General features: G+C 38.4%; 1 protein-coding gene across 5 annotated transcripts in view; it reads right to left on the reverse strand.

Moving 5' to 3' along the window:
• Positions 1-6,045: 6,045 nt before the first annotated feature.
• LOC127425599 (ubiquitin-associated protein 2-like) overlaps positions 6,046-23,930 on the reverse strand; it is a 40,392-nt gene continuing 22,507 nt past the window's right edge. For 3 of the 5 annotated variants that reach the window (XM_051671746.1, XM_051671747.1, XM_051671745.1), the window contains 12 exons: positions 23,651-23,846; positions 23,498-23,564; positions 22,436-22,760; positions 22,144-22,232; positions 21,925-21,975; positions 21,729-21,810; positions 19,233-19,453; positions 18,824-18,929; positions 17,507-17,644; positions 14,143-14,210; positions 13,844-14,038; positions 6,046-9,986 (listed from right to left, as the gene is read on the reverse strand). In XM_051671746.1, coding sequence (XP_051527706.1) covers positions 9,891-9,986; positions 13,844-14,038; positions 14,143-14,210; positions 17,507-17,644; positions 18,824-18,929; positions 19,233-19,453; positions 21,729-21,810; positions 21,925-21,975; positions 22,144-22,232; positions 22,436-22,760; positions 23,498-23,564; positions 23,651-23,846 — 1,634 coding nt within the window. In that variant the 3' untranslated portion in view covers positions 6,046-9,890. The remainder of the gene's footprint in view (positions 9,987-13,843; positions 14,039-14,142; positions 14,211-17,506; positions 17,645-18,823; positions 18,930-19,232; positions 19,454-21,728; positions 21,811-21,924; positions 21,976-22,143; positions 22,233-22,435; positions 22,761-23,497; positions 23,565-23,650; positions 23,847-23,930) is intronic. The other 2 variants (XM_051671749.1, XM_051671748.1) reach the window with 1 other exon arrangement.

The raw sequence follows: 23,930 nt of genomic DNA on the forward strand, positions 1-23,930 counted from the left end.
ACTAATTAATGTATTAGCAAATATTTAAAATATATAAGATTTTTTTGGTTAAAAATGAACAAATTGTCATCATTGATTAAGTACATAAACAATCAGTGTTCAAAACAATGTCCTAACCTTAACCCGATTCATTTCGGTAAGCTCATAAAAACAATTTTTATTTTGAGCTGTCGGGTCGGATTTGGCGCGTTCCTCTTCATGATGTCAAGTCCGTGAACACTGGAAAGAAGTGTCGGCTGTCACGTGTTCAGCCTGAGGATGCTGTTCAGTTCAGTCAGTCACAGTCACACAGTTCAGGATGGCATCACTGCAGTCTGGATGGAAGTTTATCTGTTATCCGTTTGATGAAGTTGTTTACCTGCTATAATGCTTGGAATTGGAGACAGTATGTTGTCTGGTATGGTTGTCATACTTTTATGAATCGAAAATTACTTGTGCGTTTACCAATCACGATCCGTTGTCAGGGGAAGTTATTGTGCATGTTTACTAATACGTATGTCTTCTGTAATTGACTTCTTGTACATATTATTTTCATGTTTAATAAAGTATATTTTATCCCCATTATTGCTCATTTTTTGTTTTTAGTTTAGTGTTATTAGGCCTACAGTTTCACTTTCAACTGCCATGTTCATTTTTTCAGTTTTTTGTTGGGGGCCTGGGTAGCTCAGCGAGTAAAGATGCTGACTACCACCCCTGGAGTTCGCGAGTTCGAATCCAGGGCGTGCTGAGTGACTCCAGCCAGGTCTCCTAAGCAACCAAATTGGCCTGGTTGCTAGGGAGGGTAGAGTCATATGGGGTAACCTCCTTGTGGTCACTATAATGTGGTTCGCTCTCGGTGGGGCGCGTGGTGAGTTGTGCATGGATGCCGCGGTGGATGGTGTGAAGCCTCCACATGCGCTATGTCTCTGCAAGCCACGTGATAAGATGTGCGGATTGACAGTCTCAGACGCGGAGTCACTACGCCATCATGAGGACTTAGAATGCATTGGGAATTGGGCATTCCAAATTGGCGAGATAAAGGGGAGAAAATTAAAGAATATATATATATATATATATATATATATATATATATATATATATATATTTGTATTTATTAATAATAAATGATTGCTTTCAAAACATTTTATTAATGCATTAATGTTAATTAGGTGGGAACCCATCAAGGTAAGAGTCTAAACAGGTTTTCAATCACTCACCTTTGTAAAGGGTCTCCAGTGAGGAGAAGGGCTGCTGGGGCAGGGTGAAGATGAAGAGTCCCCATCCTTTGGTCCCACAGAGGAGGGAGGGAGGGATGGATCCACCTGCGCTCAGGTGACTTCAACATGAAATCCCTGAGGTTGTTCCCACTTCCTCCTCTAACCCTCTGTTTCTCTATACCTTCACAAGGTGAGCTTCTATTGATGGGGCACCTGTTGGGCAGAATATAAGCAATGCTACCTATCATCTTGTCGAAATTACAAACTGAACAGCATATCATGGTGTAAAACTCCAGGAAAAAGAGAAGATGGGAGAAAAAATAATGACATGAAGAGATTTTGGTGAAAACGTAAATTAAGGAGCAGTTATGGATGTTTATAAAATCAGTACATGGCCGAGTTCAGAATGGCATACTACGATACTACTCTTACTATTTTGCCATAGATAGATATTGCAGAAAAAGTAACAGTAGTATGGGTAGTAGAGCAGCATGATTATCGTTAAAAGGTCGCGATCTCGATTCAGACACTCACGTGATCTCATTTCTAAATGACAACGATTCTGCAATGTATATTAAAGTTCCAGTGGCATGCATTTGTAAGGCAGTCAAATTTAAATTAGAAATTCCCTTCAAGATGTGTTTTTAAGTGTTGATAAACTTTATATAGCAAATACAAAACACAGCGCTCCTGCAAGAGACGCTGTCCAGCCAAAGACATTTGTCCAGCATAGTGGTTTACAAACTGCAGGGTGCAGCCACGATTAGATAGGAGTGTGACAATCTCTGTTCAGTTCAATATTTTAATAGCCACTGATGCTACAAATATACCAGCATTACCAAGATCTGACTAAATTCGCTACCCGTGCACTGTTTGATCACAGCCGGCTGCTCTCAAACACTCACATGCGTGTGTCTGCCTATGCACTTGTGTATTGTGATGAAGCACTGTTCTTAATCAAAATACCTCTCTTTAGGTGATATTAATGTAAATAAAGCTGTTAATGAATTAACAGTGTAAACAGACGGGATTAAATCTGCGCTGTCTTGACGAGATATTTAATTACTTGCTCTTGAATAATTCCTTTACAAGCTTGAAGCAAGTTTTACAAGAGAAACACTGAAGGCCTCATTGGTTTAATTTACATTTTTTATATTTATTTTTAAAAACAAAACTTCTGTAAAATAACTGTTTTATTGCATATTTGCTTACAAGTGCAATACCAAGTTAACATAGAACTGTTAATGAAGCTTTTTCTGCTCGTTTTGCTTTTTACTTAGCATGTGAGAAACAGGTTAAATTGTTTTATTTTTATTATTTATTATGCAGTTTTTTTAACAGGATTTTTTGTATTTTAATTTTTTTTTTTTTTTTTTGCAATAATCACAAGGTGCTGCTTGGTTTATAATGTGTTTGTTGTAATTTATATATTTGATTAACAACTTTATTGCATTTTTGCATAGACTGAAGCAGAGAACATTTTGTCAGAACCTCTAGTAAATTATATGTTACTCTGTTTAATACTCTTATGTCCAAGTTTTGTAAATCACTGAAATAAGCATTTTTCTTCAGAATCGTGAGAGAATCGTGATTTTTATTCTAAGCAAATAAACCATGATTCTCGATTTATCCAGAATTGTGCAGCTCTAATGGGTAGTAAGCCATTCCGAACTCAGCTGGTGTCTCCTGGAAATATAGTTTGTACGAAACAGGAAAAAAAAGCCCAGCAACTTAAATGGATCCATCATTATCATAGAAAATGGAGCAAACATACCCCTGTCTCCGAACCCATACTGCTCATCAAAGCAGCCAGGACCAGCAAAGATCTCCATCTCTTTAAAGATCTGCTCGAATGCCTGAGGTTCCACGAAGTGCATCCCACTGGGACAGAAACTGAAACCAAATCTGAAGGCAACGTCAAACAGGCCCTCATCATGCATCATCCCATCAAAAAGGTGTCCCTGATTAAAACAGATTGAATAAAAGAAATGCATTATAAATCCACTTTAAGCACAAGTTCTACTGCTACAGAAGAATATATATTAATCCATAGTTATAAATAACGGAACATTAGTATATCAGTTCTGGAAATTAGGTAAGTGTAACCACTGGAGTCGTATGGATTACTTTTATACTGCCTTAATGTGCTTTTTGGAGCTTCAAAGTTCTGGTCACCATTCACTTGCATTAAATGGACCAACAGAGCTGAGATATTCTTCTAAAAATCTTCATTTGCATTCTGCAGAAGAAAGAAAGTCATACACATCTGGGATGGCATGAGGGTGAGTAAATTATCATTTTTTGGGTTGAACTATCCCTTTAAGAGGCAGACAGCACATAACAGATCTTATTTCTTTTTATATTTATTGTACCTTTAAGTAAAATGAAATATTAATAAATAATAAGCCCAAAAAAATAGATTTGAACATATTGAATCATAACAGGAACTGTTATTCAGTTTATTATCATAATTGTTCTGGTTTATTTGACACACTGTCGCTCAGCCGCGTCAAAATTACTACTTTAAATAAATAAAATCATAACAAACAGATTCATCAGAGCTCCAGCAGAGGAAGAACACCAATGAAACTTGCGATATCTTTCCACCTGCTTCTGGAAAAACGCTTCAAAATAAGTCAAAATAATTACATGCTGTAAAAAGCGGTTTATTGCAAGTTTTATATATATATATATTTTGCTGTTTCGGAAGGAAATTGGTACTTTAATTCACCAAAGTGTCATTCAACTGATCACAAAGTATAGTCAGGACATTACTGATGTAAAAAACAACACCATCACTATTTGAAAAAAGTCATTTGATCAAATCTAGACAGGCCCCATTTCCAGCAGCCATCACTCCAACACTTTATCCTTGAGTAATCATGCTAAATTGCTAATTTGGTACTAGAAAATCACTTGCCATTATATCAAACACAGTTGAAAGCTATTTAGTTTGTTAAATGAAGCTTAACATTGTCTTTGTGTTTGTTTTTGATTTGCCACAGTATGCAATAGACCGGCATGTCTTAAGGTCAATATTAGGTCAAAAATGGCAAAAAAAGAAACAGCTTTCTCTAGAAACTCGTCAGTCAATCATTGTTTTGAGGAATGAAGGCTATACAATGCTTGAAATTGCCAAAAAACTGAAGATTTCATACAAAGTTGTACACTACAGTCTTCAAAGACAAAGGACAACTGGCTCTAACAAGAACAGAAAGAGATGTGGAAGGCCAGATGTACAACTAAACAAGAGGATAAGTACATCAGAGTCTCTAGTTTGAGAAATAGACGCCTCACATGTCCTCAGCTGACAGCTTCATTGAATTCTACCCGCTCAACACCAGTTTCATGTACAACAGTAAAGAGAAGACTCAGGGGTGCAGGCCTTATGGGAAGAATTGCAAAGAAAAAGCCACTTTTGAAACTGAAAAACAAAAAGAAAAGGTTAGAGTGGGCAAAGAAACACAGACATTGGACAACAGATAATTGGAAAAGAGTGTTATGGATCTTAACCCCATTGAGCTTTTGTGGGATCAGCTAGACTGTAAGGTGCGTGAGAAGTGCCCGACAAGACAGCCACATCTATGACAAGTGCTACAGGAAGTGTGGAGTGAAATGTCACCTGAGTATCTGGACAAACTGACAGCTAGAATGCCAAGGATCTGCATAGCTTTCATTGCTGCACGTGGAGGATTTTTTGAAGAGAACTCTTTGAAGTAGTTTAAGAAGATCTGATTTTTTTTTCATGAGCATAAAATCAACAGCAATGACGTTGCTAGGTATATCAGTGGTATGCTGATTTAGAATGAAAAGAATGATTAGGGCGATCTATAAATTAACAATTTACTGCCATTGCCTTCTTAATATGTAATCCATAAAAAGTAACTGTAGTCTGACTATATTTAAAATGTAATTAATCCAATTACAAGTACTTGATTTTTGTAATCTTATGTAATACATATTACATGTAATCCATTACTACCCAGCACTGTGTAACAAAACTGAGAAAAGTTTAGCTTTAAGGTTGCATGTATGACGTGTAAATGTAATATTGTGGATTAACCCTTTTTCTTCCCTTAATCTGCCGACATATCTCAGGGGATACGCACACTTCAAAATGTGCTAAATAAAAGCATGAACAACATATGACTTAATTTTCTTCTTCCACATCTTAAGACAATGTTCTCAATTAACCTTAGCAGTTTTATTCTTTTTATTTTTTACTGAAGATTAATATATAATTAATTATCAAAGTCAGCATGCCCTGCACCATGGGCAATGTTGATTTTTAGATCAGGCTGATTTAAGGATCACAGAAAATGTGAACCAACTCATGTGACCCAAAACAGATGATACTCAAAACAGACCCTACTATGATAAATGATAAGAAGATTGGGTGATAAACTCTCTCATATCTTGTGGTGCACATTGCCTGTTTTAGGGTTAATAAAGGTTTTTGTAAATTTGTGTGTCCAGATTTGCTGTTATTTAGATAGATTCAATTTACCAAAAAAACTATAATAAAAATAATTGACATCTATCCGCTGATATTACATTAAAACCAACTCTGTCGTACGCATGTTAATAAAATGTTCATCCAATCAAGCCATAAACCGGCTCTTTACGAGTCTGACCAAAACAAATCAACTGATTCATTAGAAAGATCTGACTCAAAAGATTTGTTCAAGAATCGGATATCACATTCAAAATCATGGTTGTCTAATATATATATAATATACTAGTGTAATAAAGGTATTTAAACAATGGCCACGTATCACTTTTTTCTTGAAGATTGTAAATCAGTTCCTCCACTTCAGTTCAACTAAATTCTGAAAATATTGCTCGAGGCAAGGGTATAACAAAACATTTATTCATGATCAAGTCACGCAATTTCAATATCTATCTATTATATTTTATACAGTTGAAGTCAGAAGTTTACATACACTTAGGTTGAAGTCATTAAAACTTATTTTTTCACCACTCCACAGATTTCATAATAGCAAACTATAGTTTTGGCAAGTTGTTTAGGACATCAACTTCGTGCATGACAAGAGTTATTTTTCCAACAATTGTTTACAGACAGATTGTTTCACTTTTAATTGACTATATCACAATTCCAGTGGGTCAGAAGTTTACATACACTAAGTTAACTGTGACTTCAAGCAGATTGGAAAATTCCAGAAAATTAAGTCAAGCCTTTAGGCAATTTGCTTATGATAGGTGTACTGAATTGGAGGTGTACCTGTGGACCTCCACAAGTCTGGTTCATCCTTGGGAGCAATTTCCAAACATCTGAAGGTACCAAGTTCATCTGTACAAACAAGAGACGCAAATATAAACACCATGGGACAACGCAGCCATCATACCGCTCAGGAAGGAGACGCGGAGTCTCCTAGAGATGAACGCAGTTTGGTGCGAAAAGTGCAAATCAATCCCAGAACAACAGCAAAGGACCTTGTGAAGATGCTGGAGGAAACAGGTAGACAAGTATCTAGATCCACAGAAAAACTAGTCCTACATAACCTGAAAGGAAGAAGCCACTGCTCCAAAACCACCATAAAAAAAGCCAAACTAGTTTGCAAGTGCACATGGGGACAAAGATCTTACTTTTTGGAGAAATGTCCTCTGGTCTGATGAAACAAAATTGTAACTGTTTGGTCATAATGACCATCATTATGTTTGGAGGAAAAAGGTTGAGGCTTGCAAGCCAAAGAACACCATCCCAACCGTGAAGCATGTTGTTGTGCATCATGTTGTGGGGGTGCTTTGCTGCAGGAGGGACTGGTGCACTTCACAAAATAGATGAAATTATGAGGAAGGAAAATTTTGTGGATATATTGAAGCAACATCTCAAGACATCAGCCAGGAAGTTAAAGCTTGGTCGCAAAAGGGTCTTCCAAATGGACAATGACCCCAAGCATACCTCCAAAGTTGTGGCAACAAAGTCAAAGTATTGGAGTGGCCATCGCAAAGCCCTGACCTTAACCTGACAGAAAATTTGTGGGCAGAACTGAAAAAATGTGTATGAGCAAGGAGGCCTAAAAACCTGACTCAGTTACACCAGTTCTGTTAGGAGGAATGGGCCAAAATTCCAGCAGCTTATTGTGAGAAGCTTGTGGATGGCTACCCAAAACGTTTGAAGTTAAACAATTTAAAGGCAATGCTACCAAATACTAACAAAGTGTATGTAAACTTCTGACCCAATGGGAATGTGATGAAAGAAATAAAAGCTAGAATAAATTATTCTCTCTACTATTATTCTGACATTTTACATTCTTAAAATAAAGTAGTGATCCTAACTGACCTAAGACAGGGAATGTTTTCTATGACTGTTTTGTACGAAATGTCAGGAATTGTGGAAAAAAAAACTCAGTTTAAATGTATTTGGCTAAGGTGTATGTAAACTTCTGACTTCAACTGTATGAATATATATAAATTTGTATCAGATTACTTCAAATGAAATGTTAGAGACAAACTAGGATTGTGAATGTTTGCATAAATTTCACCATTAATTCTAGCCCACAGGGCAGCTCACCATTGAAACATAAATATAATTGTTTATCAAATGTTTACCACATATCACAAGGGAACATTTAGTTGTAAGATGAAATCACAAATGCACTTCCTATTTGAATGAATGAATAATGAACTGAGATATTTTAACAATGAAGGTTCTCATATAATAAAAAAAAAAAAAAAAAAAAAGTTACTGTCCGAGCAGGTCTTATTAGGTTTCATAGTCAATTTTGTCTAACTTTATAGTGTACTGGCTTAGCATAACTTGCAAGGCAAAATAACTCCTAATAATTGAACGGTTTAAACTTCTGATACAAACAAGCAGACTGCAGTTAAAAGGCACACAAACTTGGTTTTCTTAAAAAAGACATTCACATCGAAAAATGATGAAAATGTCTTTGTTTATTTACTTAATATTTATATATATTTTTACAAAATAAAAAAACATTATGAAACAAAATGCTAACAAGTCTGTGTAAGGATTTGAAAGGGGAAAAAAGAAGCCATCAAACAGACTACAGTACTTGTTTTATATATATATATATATATATATATATATATATATATATATATATATATATATATATATATATATAATTTACAAGAAAATTTTATCCATTTAAATCCTTTTTTAAAACACAAAGTACAAAAAGTCACTGACAAAGAAAAAAAAAAAAAAAAGAGATACCCATAGTACAATTCTGTCCATCAGCACTTTCCTAAGTATCATATTACTAAAAGAATATATTTGGGTACAGAAAGTGGTGCATATTAAGGGGAGAATGACTTCAGGTATGACAAAAAAGGCTGTGGAAAGACACTTGCACACATAAGGTGGCCTATGGAAACTTTGACCTCTCTGGTACAACACAACCCCAAACAAATTAGAAAAAAAATTTCACGCCTGTGGCAAAACGCTGAGGTCAAACCCATGCCTTAAAGGGATAGTTAACCCAAAAATAAATGATCATTGACCCTCACATTTTTCCAAACCATGAAGGTCTCTTGGTTTGAAACAAAGGAGATGTTTGGCAGAATGTTAGGGACTGACAATCGATTACAGTTTACTTTAATTGCATCTTTTCCCCATACAATGAAAGTGAATGGGGACTGAGGAAAACATTCTGCCTTGTGTGTTCCGTGGAAGAAAAGTCATTCGGCTTTAGAACATGAGGGTGAGCAAATGACATTCACATTTTTGGGTAAACTAACCCTAACAATCCAGTCTCCCTGCAATAAGGAGAATGGTTCAATGGAAAAAAATAACAGGGGGAACAAAAGTTAAGGTGACCAGTGCACTTCTCACAAATTGAGGGTACAAGGCTTCAATAAAGGAATTAAAAGGAATACACATTTAAGCCTAAAGATTAAGAAAACATTCATACACTGGCCACCCTGATGACACATTCTCACACACACAAAAAAAACCCCAAACGCACGCGCGCGCACACACACACACAAAATCAGAACAGATCTGAAGCCTGTGAGCTCATCTATACATTTTTCTGTATATCCATTTATATTTGGTAAAAAATAAACTTCACAAACTGCATTAGCCGATTTAGAGGGATATCTTCCTTCTTCCAAACTAAAATTTGGTAAAAACTCATTGCAGGGGAGAATAAGAGGCGAAAATGTACATTTGGATTGCAAGTCCTCAAGCAAGAAGCAGAAAAGAGGGAAAGAACAAAATGGCGTGTACCAAAAAAAAAAAAAAAAAAAAAAAAAAAATCCAGCCCTATCTCCCTTGATCAAACCTCTCTTTTTCATTTCATCAACCAGTAAAAGGAAAAAGAAATTAAACATTTGTCCTTTTAGAAAACAGATCTATGTTACATATGCCAGAAAGAAAAACGGGGTAGGTGCTTACACATTCTTTAACAATACAAACTCCAAATACTCAATACTCAGCTCTTGAAGGCCTAAGTAACTATCCACATACTCGCGCGAACCTCCCCATTAGGACGTCTCCCCCGTGGCCCCTCCTCAATCGGCGCCTTACAGTGCTAGCTCTCTTAAGACAGCACCACCAGGAGAATAGAGGTGGTACTGCAGGGTGACTGCACAGAGAGAGGAGCAGCAGCGTCGTGGAGGAAAGAGAAAAGGGGAGATTTCTGGGGAGAAGGAGATGTTCCACTAATCCAGCCTTTGGAACACCAGACAGGGCAGGAAGGGGTGTTAATTGCCTCCCCAGTTGTAGCTGTTGTAACCAGACTTGTTGATCTGCGACTTCTGTTGAATGGAGGCATTCTGACTGCGCTGTCCAGAGCCACTCTAATAAAAAGGAGGAAAAAAAATAAATAAATGAAAAAATAAAAAAAAAGTCAAATCACTTTTAAATCAAGTAAAGCGCAACAGTGACTGCCCTCTTTTTCAGTGGCTTTGGTTCTGGTATTTTCGCAATGAATTTTCTATGTAATGATTAAAAATCCTTCAACAAAGGAGGTCTAGGATATGAACCAATCAGCTCGGAGATAAATCACATCATTACACACTTTGATTTGAAGCAAAAAAAAAAAAAAAAAAATCCTTGATTATTTTCCTTACAACTGTAAAAGCAACTTCTCTGACTGGTGAATCTCTCATTGGGATTGTGGGTAGTGTAGTTCCTCAGAGAATGATTATTATACTATTAAAAGAAGCTGAAATCAGACTAATATCATTGCTTAACCTTGGAGCTCATCATAGGTCAGTTCGTGGAAGTTATGGATGTTTCTTCAACGGGCCCTTTCATGTCCCAGAATCGCAGATCGTGGGCTACAAAGCCCACCTGTGAATGAAACAACCGAGTTGGCCTCCTTTCACCCTCAATCTAGTTGTATATTTGCAAAGATCTGAATCTTTTGCAAAAAAAAGTTTCTGTATTTTCAATTAATCATTAGTTTTATACTTGTATCATTTTTAAGTTAATTACATCATTCACAATGCTTAATAGGATTGTTTTTCGTGCCCTCATGAATGATGGCAAGTACAAAGTCTTGTACCTTTGTCTTTTTGTCTGATTTTCAAATACTTCTTTACTTCAAATCAAAGTTTGTAAATTCATTTTAAAGCTGGTTGGTTTAGTTAATGGCTTAGAACACTTATGAAGGATTTTTATGAAATCTCTATGAAAACAAATGAATGGGGAAAAATACTTGGCAGTGCCAAGACAGCTTAAAAATAAATGAACTGACAGGCAACGGAGTCAATTGTCAGTACCAATACCTCCGAAATTTCACGGTTCAATACCAATTTCAATACCACAGGAAAAATATGGTAATGTGCTATTGAACACTCCTTCAGTCAATTTAAAGTTACATTTCAATGTATATAATTTAAAACCAGTGCATTTTTTCTTTGTGTTTCTCAATTAAGTATGCATTGCTTTTTAAGTAGGACCCTAGTGAAATTCATTTTGTCCTAAATCCCGCGTTTTCCCCATTTTATCAGAATTCCATTAAGAAAACGTTTAATTTTGTCATCCTCAAATTCCTAAATCTTTTAACAATGAAAATAGAAATATAGCTGCGAGCAGCAATTAACGGGGTTCAAGCTGTTTAAGGCCTTTAAGCACATACATAAAAAGGTATCATGTTTTATTTAGCAAGCATGTAACCACCTAGATCATAGATGGAATAGACCATTTACAGCCAATACAGGCAATCTACTAAGACATGGTTTTTAAAGCTTTTTAAAGCTCATAGCGCCACCTATGGTCCGATCTCCATAAATGTCTGCATGCTTGTTTAGAATCATGTGTTGCATGTGCTCACCTAATTTCGTAAAGTTCTGAGTTTTTGTTTAGGAATTATGGGCTTATTTGTACACTTGACCACTCCCATTTTCTAAATGACACTGTTATAGCTACCCAAAGGGTAAAGTTCAACATTTGTTTTTGATAATTATTGACAGGAGTCCAGAGAATTGTACTGCATTGGTTTTATTGAGGTTGAGCAAAAAACCTAGGACTAGCTCACAAAAGTAGGTTTTTTTATATAATCGTGAATATTTAATGAACGATTTGATTGACAGCAGTGGTTCTTGAGGCAAAGTTGTTCAGTAAGAGATCATCTAACAAATTATATGAATTATAGCAGCATCCCAATTCAGAGGCTGCATCCTTCAAAGGTCGCATTTGAAGCCCGACTGCGTCACTGCTGCGCAACAAATGTCCCAATTCAAAGGTTCCTTCAAATGCGGCCTCCAAATGTGTCCTTTTCCAGTGAAATTAAGGATACAACAGATGGATCCTTCGCGGCCTTGCCTACCCCAGAATTCATTGCGCGCCAGTGACGACAGGATTTTTTTTTGAGAGATATTGCCGAATTACACTTTTAAACGTAAGTATTGGGTTTCAACTTACTCAAGTATCTAATGATACAAATGTAAAAAAAAAAAACTTTAGTGATTCAAGATGCGATTTTAAATAGTTTATACTCTTTATTATATACAGAAATGGACCATGGTGAAAATGCTTAGTTTGTGAACCCGGTTTTGTTTTCAGACAGTTTAATATAACTTTCAAAAAGGTCCAGTACAAACGTTAGTCACTCGGCAGCTGTCACAGTTGTTAGGCGACAAGAACAGTCCTCCGTAGGCTAGACTGTCCCAATTAACAATGCTCAGTCCAACCTTCGCGGCCTTCGAAGGTGTGGCCTTTGTATTGGGACACAGCCATTGTATGTGTGAAACACCACATGATTACAGAGGCGTAAAACTATTAGCCGATTTCTTTCAAATTTCTCACAGACCTCTAGGGCCAGGAGTCGAACAGGCCCACAGAGTTTTGTGCCGATCAGCTTCCGATAACCTTGTCTAATAGGTGCTCAAACTTCATTGGCCGATGGCGGCCATGTTTTTTTTAAATATGCCAATGTCCTCATAGACAGTCATGGCACCTTGTACAAAGACACTGCATGCCGATTTTCAACTCAGACTAATGATTGCGTAGAGCTGTTTTCAGGTTTTCGTGTTATAGCGCCACCAAGTGGCCAAACTCTGCTGTTTTTTTTTTTTTTTTTTTACTGTGACCTCAGATTGAGCTCATACACGTGTACCGAGTTTCAAAATCTAAGAGTAAAATCAACTTTTTTTTCGGGCGTTATAGCCATTTTAGTACAAACAGACCACCCTTTTCAAACGTTTTGGCACCCCTTTGTCCGATCAGTTTTATGGCGGAATAATAATAATCTTAACAATTACAATAGGGTTTCAGCGCTAAGCGCTTGAACCCCTAACAATTACTTTTCAACATACTATTGCATTTTTTTTTTAACCAAACTTTTCAGTACAACAGCACTTTTGCTTGTGATATATTGCTTAAATTTTATTATTATTTACTACTACTACAGTGAATACTACATTTTACTTTACAGTTGTAATATATTTCTGTTGGAATTTCTTCCATTTCAGGCATCTAGCTTTTATTTTAAAGTGTTTTTGATGGAAGCTTTAAGTGCAAATTCTGTGATTTAATTACATAAATATATAGTCTACAAGTGCTGTGCACTTCACAGTGGCTGAGTTCTCTGCTCTATTATCTCATACAACACATGATACTCAGTGTCTGTGGAGTTTCCAGTGTATGACCGATCGACTTCACACATTCACTTAAAAGCACGCAGCTAATGTAGACTAAGATTGCAGCCTTTTGTGGTTTAATAATCACTAGGACATATCATGATTTTAATTTGATTGTGCATTACTTTCCCCTCCTCCAAATATCAAATTTGTGTGTGAGCATTTGGAAGCAGTCATGTGTCAGTCAGACAGCATGCTGGTGAAGATTTGAGTCAGTACTACCGGTACTCCAGAAACACTGGTATCATGGCAATTTTTTTTTTTATTTACATGACTTTCAGACAAAAATGTCTGAGTGATGCATGTACATACACTGTTGGACATTGTCAGTAGACAAAAAAAAAATCAAAAAGGTGAGTGTGAATTTACTTTTCACACTCTTTACTTTTTAGAAGTTCACAATTGCCCAAAGCTGAAGAAACCCCCTTAAATGTTATCATTAAAAATGGATAAATTGAAGGAGATTTTTTACACTGAAAACCAAGAACCCTGTTGCACATTATAAACTGACTACTAATTTAAAACCAGGCAAAAGGTGACAGATATTTGAAACACAGGTGCATGCTCACCTGTCCATCCTGCTGCATGTGGTGATGGAGCATCTGAGAGTGGGGCTGCTGGTGGGGGGTCAGGATGTGCATGTAGGGAGCTGGAGCGTAGCCAGGTGCAGCCGGAGGGTTGATAGGGCCGCCACTCCCAAGTGCTGAGGGCAAACTAAAGGAAGCGCTGGGAGTTCCTGTGTGGAAACCCTGCTTCTCAAAAGACTGAAGAGGGCAGATCAAGGTACTTTAGTATTGACAAAAATCAAACACTTGGTGAAATAAGACTTCGAGTTAATCAGATGACTAAATCCAACAAGTGTGCTCACCTGCGTCTTTGTGTAAACAGACCCTGAAATGTCAGGGACTCCCGTGTTGCTGGATGTCACTGAGACCCCTAAAGCAGAAGTCAAAACACAGAATGGTGATTGCTGAAACTTGCAAATTAAATTCAGTGGTAGTATGCAGACATTCAGTAATTTCCATATTATTATAAAAGACAAACTAATCTGGTGTCCATATTTCAAAAGTATTTCACTGGGATAAAATAAAATCTCAGATTTTGTAGACTGCCCTTGTAATGTTTGCGATTAAAACAAATTCCATCAACTATCTAAAAGAATAAAATTGAGAATCCAGTAAATTAATGCCAAGAGGCAATATTTAAGATGAAAACCTTTTAGTTTCATTAACAGTTTGGAAAGGACTTCTGTAAAAAGTACATAAACTCAGCAAAAAAAAAAAAAGAAACATCCTCTCAATTTCAACTGCTTTTAATTTCAGCAAACTTAACATGTGTAAATATTTGTATGAACATAAGTTTCAACAACTAAGACATAAACTGAACAAGTTTCACAGACATGTGACTAACAGAAATGGAATAATGTGTCCCTAAACAAAGGGGTGGGTGGGGGTTCAAAAGTAACAGTCAGTATCTGGTGTGGCCACCAGCTGCATTAAGTACTGCAGTGCATCTCCTCCTCATGGACTGCACCAGATTTGCCAGTTCTTGCTGTGAGATGTTACCCCACTCTTCAACCAAGGCACTTGCAAGTTCCCAGACATTTCTTGGGGGGGGGGGGTGGCCCTCGCCCTCACCCTCCGATCCAACAGGTCCCAGACGTGCTCAATGGGATTGAGATCCGGGCTCTTTGCTAGCCATGGCAGAACACTGCCATTCCTGTCTTGAAGGAAATCATGCACAGAATGAGCAGTATGGCTGGTGGCACTGTCATGCTGGAGGGTCATGTCAGGATGAGCCTGCAGGATGGGTACCACATGAGGTAGGAGGATGTCTTCCCTGTAACTCACAGCGTTGATATTGCCTACAATGACAACAAGCTCAGTCCGATGATGCTGTGACACACCGCCCCAGACCATGACGGACCCTCCACATCGATCCCGCTCCAGAGTACAGGCCTCGGCGTAACACTCATTCCTTCGAGGATAAACGCGAGTCCGACCATCACCCTTGGTGAGACAAAACCGCGACTCATCAGTGAAGAGCACTTTTTGCCAGTCCTGTCTGGTCCAGCGAAGGTGGGTTTGTGCCCATAGGCGCAATGATGTCTGGTAAGGACCTGCCTTTCAACAGGCCTACAAGCCCTCAGTCCAGTCTCTCTCAGCCTATTGCGGACAGTCAGAGCACTGATGGCGGGATTGTGCGGTCCTGGTGTAACTCGGGCAGTTGTTGCCATCCTGTACCTGTCCCACAGGTGTGATATTCGGATGTACCGATCCTGTGCAGGTGTTGTTACACATGGTCTGCCACTGAGAGGACGATCAGCTGTCCTTCCTGTCTCCCTGTAGCGCTGTCTTAGGCGTCTCACAGTACGGACATTGCAATTTATTGCCCTGGCCTCATCTGCAGCCCTCATGCCTCCATGCAGCATGCCTAAGGCACGTTCACGCAGATGAGCAGGGACAGACTCAGTAGAAAGGCAATTAAGTTTTTACAACTGACCTTAATTGCCTACCGTCTGTAAGCTGTTAGTGTCTTAACAACCGTTCCACAGGTGCATGTTCATTAATTGTTTATGGTTCATTTAACAAGCATGATAAACATGGTTTAAACCCTTTACAATAAAGATCTGTAAAGTTAAAGATATTTTTGTAAAAATCCAAATAAAATACAGTGTCCTGAAAAAGGGACGTTTCTTTTTTTGCTGAGTTTGTAATGTCTGGCATCTCTTTCTGCCATTTAAATGTAAACAAATGTTTTTTTCCCCTCCTCTATTACACTTTCCACTGGACTCTCAAGAGCAATGATGCACAGAAAAAAAAAGAAAAGAAAAAGGGATGTTTTATATACAAGTTTTTATCAGAAACTTTATCAAAACGTGTAAACAGTAAAAAAATTTGTTCTTAAAGAGGAAAGGAGCTGACTAAATTAATTTAACCAATTTAAACCCATAAATACATAACACCTTCCTCTATAAAAGTTTACAATACATGTTTACTATGATTCTACCATCAACATCCTTGTAAACCATACATTTTTTTGGCCACATCTGAAAGGTCTCTCTCTCTCTCTCTCTCTCTCTCTCTCTCAGTAATAAATAAAATTAAAAATGCTATTCTGAAGTACATCTTTAAATATAATAAACAGACACATTCTAATTTCAAATGCCACTCATTTAGCCCGCGATCAAGCTTGAAGGGCTTGACATGCAAGTCTAAATGCCATTTGATAAACACTGAAAAGTGACAAGCTGGACAAATCTATTAATATAAACATGAAATACTTTAAACAGAAGATAATCTCTTTCATCCACTAAGAACCCCCTTTTAAATGTCTTAAAGCAGCATTATAGTACTTAAGACAGTCTTGACTTAAGTCACAGGTAGGGGTGCATGATATATTGGCAGACGATATATTATAGGACAATAACTAGGAAAATCTAAATATTGTTAAATCACAGCAAATGTGGAACTACTGCCAATAGTGTTTAAAGCCTTTAAAAGCATGTCACGTCACTCTGTGATCTATGCATCGCATTACCTTTTTTGTGGCTCATTTTAATCAGGATCATCTGCAGTAAGTAACTATATAATGTTTCATATTCTGTACATGAAGAGAAAATGCTATGAATATATTCTACTTAAGCGGCAAAGATTGATTGCCCTTATTACTTTCATGAAACTTACAGAATATGGAATATCATTACTTACAGCAATAATCCTGATTAAAAAAAACCCCAAACACAACAGTGCACAGACCTTGAAATATTCCTCACAGAGTGATGCAAGCGGTTAACTTGGCTCAAGACAATAGTTTGAGTGTGCAACTGATGTGTTGCATTTTACAAGTTGAGACTTTTCCAACCTTGTGACACATGACAAGCTGATCGGTATGATGTATTTCCTGTTCCCATAATTGATCATATTTATTCCATTATAAAATGGAAAAATCACAGGGTGTCTGTGAATGAGACCGATTACGTGCATCTGTGCAATGCGCGCACGCACGCACGCACGCACGCAAGTCCACATCCTCTCCACCATACACTGTTCATTGCATGGAAAGAGGTAAGTAAACGGTTGAATCCAGGCAGTCTACCATAGGCTGCCATGTCTTTATCAAGCTCGACCAGTAGTAAGTTAGGAGCAATGAGGAGAGAGACAGAGAGAGAGCATTAGAAAGAAAAGGGAGTAGGAAAGGAAAATGGGGTCTTAGGGTGAGGCAGCACTCACCCACTCCGGGCCCGGTGACAGAGCTGGCGGGCTTGTTTTGCGCGGAAGCAGCAGCTGCAGCGGCAGCAATGGCGGTGCTGTAACCGCCCTTACAGAAATCCCCACTCCCTGCTGAAGCCTGGCCCAAATCCTCATAGCCTGCAAACGGTCAGACACACACAGCCACAGCCCCACAGCATTAGACACACAGGGCCAGAGGGAAGGAGTGAAAGGGACAGAGCACAGGAATGGAGGCAAGGAAGCAGCAAGCTGGGGGGAGGGATCTAACCCGGGAAGTGTGTTGGATGATGGTAAGAACAAAAGATTAGATGAATGAGATGGAAAGACACTTCCTGAAAGGAATAGAAATGGACAGTGGGAATAAAAATGAGAACATCTGGACTAACAAAGTTGGAAGACATGAGAGAATTATGTTAAATAAGCCTAAATAAAAATACAAGGAAAGAAGAGATACAACACCAGTAAAAATAAAAATGGAGAAGATCTAAGGAAAAGGATAGATCTGAATAGAGAGCAAAGAAAAGCAAAGGGATGAGGATGCCACAAACGGTGCTCAAAAGAGGTGGATGGATAAAAGCAAGCAGCGTGTGGAAAGCATGTGTGGACCCACCACCCTCAATCAAGCAGCCACCCTACCACCTCATTGTCCTCACATAACTGGTTCCACAGAAACCCACCCACCCCTGGAATTAAACAAGCTCTAATGTCACCACCAGTCTAAAGATGGGTGGCAATTTGAGGCTTTTTAGTCTGTTTGCACCCAAACTCTGGTGTAATTTGTCGTCACAACTGGGATTGGAGTGAAAAAGCCATATAGGCAAAAGATTAAGGATTCTCAAGGTTATTCGCTCTTAAAATAATCTTTAAGGTTGGCCATATTCTTACAGCTCTGCATCAATTTGTGTCCACGACTTCCTAAGAGGTACAACCCTCAACTGCCAAAACTACACCACTGCAACCCCACTACTTGGATCAACAATTAAAAATTAAGTGCTGTGACTGAAAATAAGAGTTGACTCTGTGTGATTGTAATAGTTTTTGTTGAAAAATCACCTGGTATTGAAAACACATTTAACAAATGATGAAGCATTGGAAACGTTTAGATTCTTTCAACAATCCAATCTGAAGAGGTGACTAAGCTAATATAGTTAAACATGGCTTGAAAACCTACTAGGAGTGTTTTTTAAACAAGTAAACAAACTGAGAAATGTCAATGATCATGGATTTGCAATCTGGACTAATTCTGATCTGAGAACTGACAGTTTCAGCACAAGGCATTAAGCTTCGTGTGCGGGCTGACAAAAGAAAAAGCATTACCAGTGCTGTATCCATGTGATCCGTAGCCGCTCGCTTGCTGGAAGGCCGTGGCTGAGGCGTTGACACCAACATTCACACCGTGCTGTTTTGAGGAGGTAGGAGCCACCTGGAAGAGCATTGAAAAATAGGCAATGTTCTTAGAATTCAAAGACGACAACATATGTTTATGAATACTTTTCCACTATAACTCTATGGGGCTGGAACACAAAAGGATGTTAGGGACTGACAACCTTAGTCACCATTAAATTTCATGCCATCTTTTTCTATAGATTGTCATTCTGCCTAACAAATCATTTTGTTTTCCACAAAAGTCAGTCATGAAAGTTCGGAACAACTTACTTAAATAACTTTCAAAATGATTTTCATTTTTGGGTGAACTATTCCTTTAAGGCCATGAAAGAGCTCTTACCGGAAACATGGCAGGGCCATACTGGAAGGTGTTGGGTAGACCGGGCACACCAGTGTAATAGGGCAGGCTGGTATAACTATATCCAGGTGGAAGGGCTGGGTTGATGAAGGGCTGCTGGGTAGTGTGGTGCGTTTGAGTCTGGGTCTGCTGAGGCTGGGCCAGCGTCGTGGCGGGAGCAGGGGACGAGGCATCACCGCGGCCAAATTTGGACAAGTCACCAGCTTTAGGAAAGAGAGAGGAGAATTCAGATGCAGTGTTGTCAATCATGTTGACAAAAGCCAATTATATACAAATGGGGGTAAATTAGTGACAAATACAGCGGTGTTCTAAGAGTCAGTAGTTGGTAGGGGTGTAACTGTCCAGTTTTCTCAGTTCGGTTTGTATCACTGTTTTGGTACGGTTCTGTACTTGCTAAGCTCAGAAAATAAATACTACTGCCAAATCAGAAGAATACTCAACTTGTTAAACACTTCAACAGGTTTGCCCTTATGAAAAATCACAGTTTTACTACAGTAGTCATAGATTCACCACGGTATTTTTAGTAAAACCATAACCACAAAATTAACCATGGTTCATACAGTCATGGTAACTACAAAATTATTATAGTAAAACCATGGTTAATTCTATCAAGACCATAAATTACAGCAGTTAGTTCAGTTATAACTACTATAATATTACTATGATAAAACCATGATTCATTTTTGTTAGGGTCCTTAAAACTATTTTTTTTTTTTTACTCTAATTACTAAATCAACATTAACTGAACTGTATTATTGTGCTACATGCGCATCGACAGAGCATTTCAAACTCAACATTCAGAAACTGTATATCACTATAGAACGCTGTTAAAACGGATACGAGAAGGGATGTTGTAACGCGGTACAGGTGTGTTAATCATACACCGAAATATCAAATCTCCATCCATGGAGTAGGGCAACATATCTTTGAACAATCCAAGCATTTTAGATATCGTTTTACATATGTCCAAATGAGCACCGAGTGCCTGCTTAAAAACTGAAGGGAATGTGTGCATTTCGGAATCACCTGCGCGTTGCGCGCTATTGTCTGTGCATTCAATGTATTACCATGAGATTACGGCAATCGCATTGAGCAAGATCTGCAAACAGTGGCTGTTTTGTAAAGTTTTTTGACCATCACTGTTGTTAAGGGCTGCAAATCGAAAAACTTACTAGACAGGAGATTTGAATGACGTAGGGGGCTTTTCTATTAGTGGCTTATGTTCTCTGCTTGCCATTTTCAACTACACACCAACGCATGAAGAACTGTGATGTCATTAACTGATTAAACATACTAACAGTTAATTGGACAGCTATTCTCTGTAGAAAGGTGACCCACGTGAGACACGGGTGCATTAGCGGAGGTTGTAACAGTGTTTTCTTCAACACAGATGCGTTGTTTGACTGCAGATGAACCACGGTGCAAATGCTTACCAAACTGTGGGTGGCGAACAGTGCGGTTCATTTTTTTTTTTACTGAGAACTGTTTCACCCCAGTAGGTGGGTTGAAAATCTGATGCTTATCATTAAACAACTGAGAACACTGAATAGCATGCACTGGCCCCTGGTGTTGCCATGGAAACAAAGGACAGAGTCTGCAGTTGTGTTGGGATTTCTATGCCCTTCATTGGACGTTGCTCAACTCGCTATAGTTTTTCAACATACCATTGCATTATTTTTATCAAATAAAGAGCATCTATACAGATCCACAAAGCACAATATTAAAGTAATAGTTTGTCAAATACAGTGTGGAACAGCAAAGCATCACAGAATTAGTGAAAGCATTGATGAAAACTATTGTTTTTATTATTCATATATTAATACTACATAGAATATTACATTTCATAATACAGTAGTAATATGTTTACGCTTTTCACACGTCTAGTTAAATTGAGCTTTTATTTTGGCGGGAAACCGAATGAAGCACTTTCAGTTTGTATTTTTTAGATGGCAGACTTCTTACTGTCAGATATGCAGTTTGCTATATGGCATAATGTGCTTATTAAACAAGCAAAGGCAGAGATTTAATAATTGCACTTAAAGGTTAATAAGTCCTCTGCTCTGTCATCCACACACACGTGATGCTCATGATACAGCGCGAGTTGCAGGCTTCACACATTCCCTTTGAAGTGCACAGTACATGCAGACTGTTGTTTAATTAAATCTAAGCCTTTTGTGGTTTAATCATCAAACTAGTACATATCATGATTAATTTATTTTCATTAATTGTGCATTCAGACATTCCTTTTATCCCAAATGTGTCAAATTCCATGACATTCCCAAATGGTATTGTTAATTATACCATTTGAAGATATAGTGAAGTATATGGTTGTTTGGCTGAATAAGTTGCATGATCATTTGACCAATTATGTAAGCCACGTTTGAAGAACAGGATCCATACGCACTGTTTGTATGAGGTGCTCCAAATGGCATGTTAACACAACTGAAATCAACTTCAAAACAATAAATTGTATCTTACCAGAATAAGGGTTACTTGTCAAACTGCCTTCCCTGCCAGTCAGTGCTGTGGTTGGAGTAGCAAATGGGATGCTGTAATAGTCCTGTAGATGAATAGGAAACAATGTCACAACTTCAAACTGCACAAACGTAAACAATAGCAGTACTGTTAAATCCTGTCAGATACTTCAGTTGATCAAATGCGAATAGTTCCTCACCAGTGGTATTCTGGTCTGTAGCATCAAGTCATCGTAGCCATACACTTGAGGCTGCAGGACAAAGAGAGAACAAGTGTTGAAATACAAAGCATGCTCACAGTTAGAAACATGAACATGGCAATAATCTAGTGATATTTGTTGCTTTGAAGTTCTTGACGTAATTCGTAGGAGACGTTAGTGCTGAAATGGAAGGGTAAAAATATAAATAAACAAACTCACTGCGTAAGGGTGAAGCAGGCCAGGAGCCATGATGTAAGGATTAGGCAGTAGTGGCGGCACACCGGGAGGCAGGTTTGGAGGTGCTTTCCCTGTTTTGATAATAGCGTTCAATAATACATTTTGTAGAAATAAAATTGTTTGTCGTTTATCCTCGTTTTAAAAGGTGAACTGTCTCATTTCTGTGGCACTAGCGACAGAAAATTGAATTAAAACCAGTCATAATTTTTACAGTTCCAACATAATTCCTGAACACTCCACTGGTCTATCATTCGTCGCACCATGATTTTCTCACCTGAGGCAGCCGTGTTGCGAGACGAGGACGACGATGCAGGTGCAGCAGTGGCCAAGGCTGCAGAGGAAGATGCACCGGCTGTGGGAGGGACCATGGATGGAACACCAGCGCCACTGTTCAGTCCCATGGTCAGACTGCTAACCGGACCCAGAGCGGACTGTGCTGTGACCAAACTGACAGATGAAGACTGGGCGACGGGGCCGGTGTTGGAGATGGGAGCCACTGATGTCGAGGAAGAGGACAGGGGCACAGAGGAAGAAACCACGGCAGAGACAGAGGAGAAAGGCGGGGTGTGCAAGCTGGAATCACCATCCACATTTGGGTGCTATGTTGGAGGAGGTGGTTAACAAAGAGACAAGGAAGGAGAACAAAGAGAGCAAATAAGAGATTAACAAAAACAATGAAACAAAACTTTTGCAAACAGTCAAACTTTGCATTCAAAATATTTTAATTTGATACATTTCATTTGGGACCAAGGCTTTGTTCCATACCTAGATAGTATTTTTAAGAATCATAATCGTAGCTGCGCCCCCAACACAAAGGCTGTTCCACAACACCAAAAATATAGTTTGGACAAAATCGAAGGCAGTATTGTATGCACCTTTCATGCATAAAATAATCCCAGAATGCATTGTGATGAGCTAAAGTGGAAATGTTCATACAAGATAACGTAGTCAAAAGTATTTATAATAAATACATTATATTCAGTACTGAAAAGAAAAGATAGTCCATTTCATTCAATATTTGTGTGGGCTATTTATTATTCTGGTTAAGAGTATCATGTCATTAGCTTAGCAACAAATGCCAATGTCAGCCTCTAACAAAATTAGCTGCAAGCGTTATTTGCATATCTTGCCCAATCCTTAATGCTTTTGGTGTGGCACACGAGTGACTGTTAACAGTTGAGAGTTAAGAGTTGCTGGCCATGTAGAGAAATTCAAATCAGTCTCTGAAGAAGAACCATTTCGGTTTGGATGCTGCCTCAAAAGTAGCTGCCCATGTAGGTAGTAGGAAGTGAGGCAGGTAAAAATAACTTTCCTGATAAATACACTGCAAACTCACCAGTAGACCAGTGTTTGAAGTGCGAACTGAAGGCGGCGCCAAACTGTTCTGTTGTGTAGGTAGGGAGCTGAGGGGCGACATACAGCATTATTAGTGTCCCTATTGTTATAGATGGACACTGAAACATAATGCATCAACAAAACATCATAGTACTTATTGTGTTGAGGTGGAGCCAATGAGCTGGGGGAGGCATCTTCATGGCCGAGAGCACTGAGAGGGGACTGATTGGATGTGGTCAGCAGGGATGGAGGACCTGAAGAGGGGTCAGCCAATGGGGCCATGTTGGAAACCAAAGGAGGGACTACTGATTCAGAAGTTGGTTTCACAGGTACTGCAGAGCCTGCTGCAGCTGGAAAAACAATTGTATATAATTCAATCTGCACTTAAAAAAAAATCTCATGTCTGAGCCTTATTTTGAAACCATTTTCTGTTA

This window comes from Myxocyprinus asiaticus, chromosome 34, assembly GCF_019703515.2.
Source record: "Myxocyprinus asiaticus isolate MX2 ecotype Aquarium Trade chromosome 34, UBuf_Myxa_2, whole genome shotgun sequence".
Lineage (NCBI taxonomy): Eukaryota > Metazoa > Chordata > Actinopteri > Cypriniformes > Catostomidae > Myxocyprinus > Myxocyprinus asiaticus.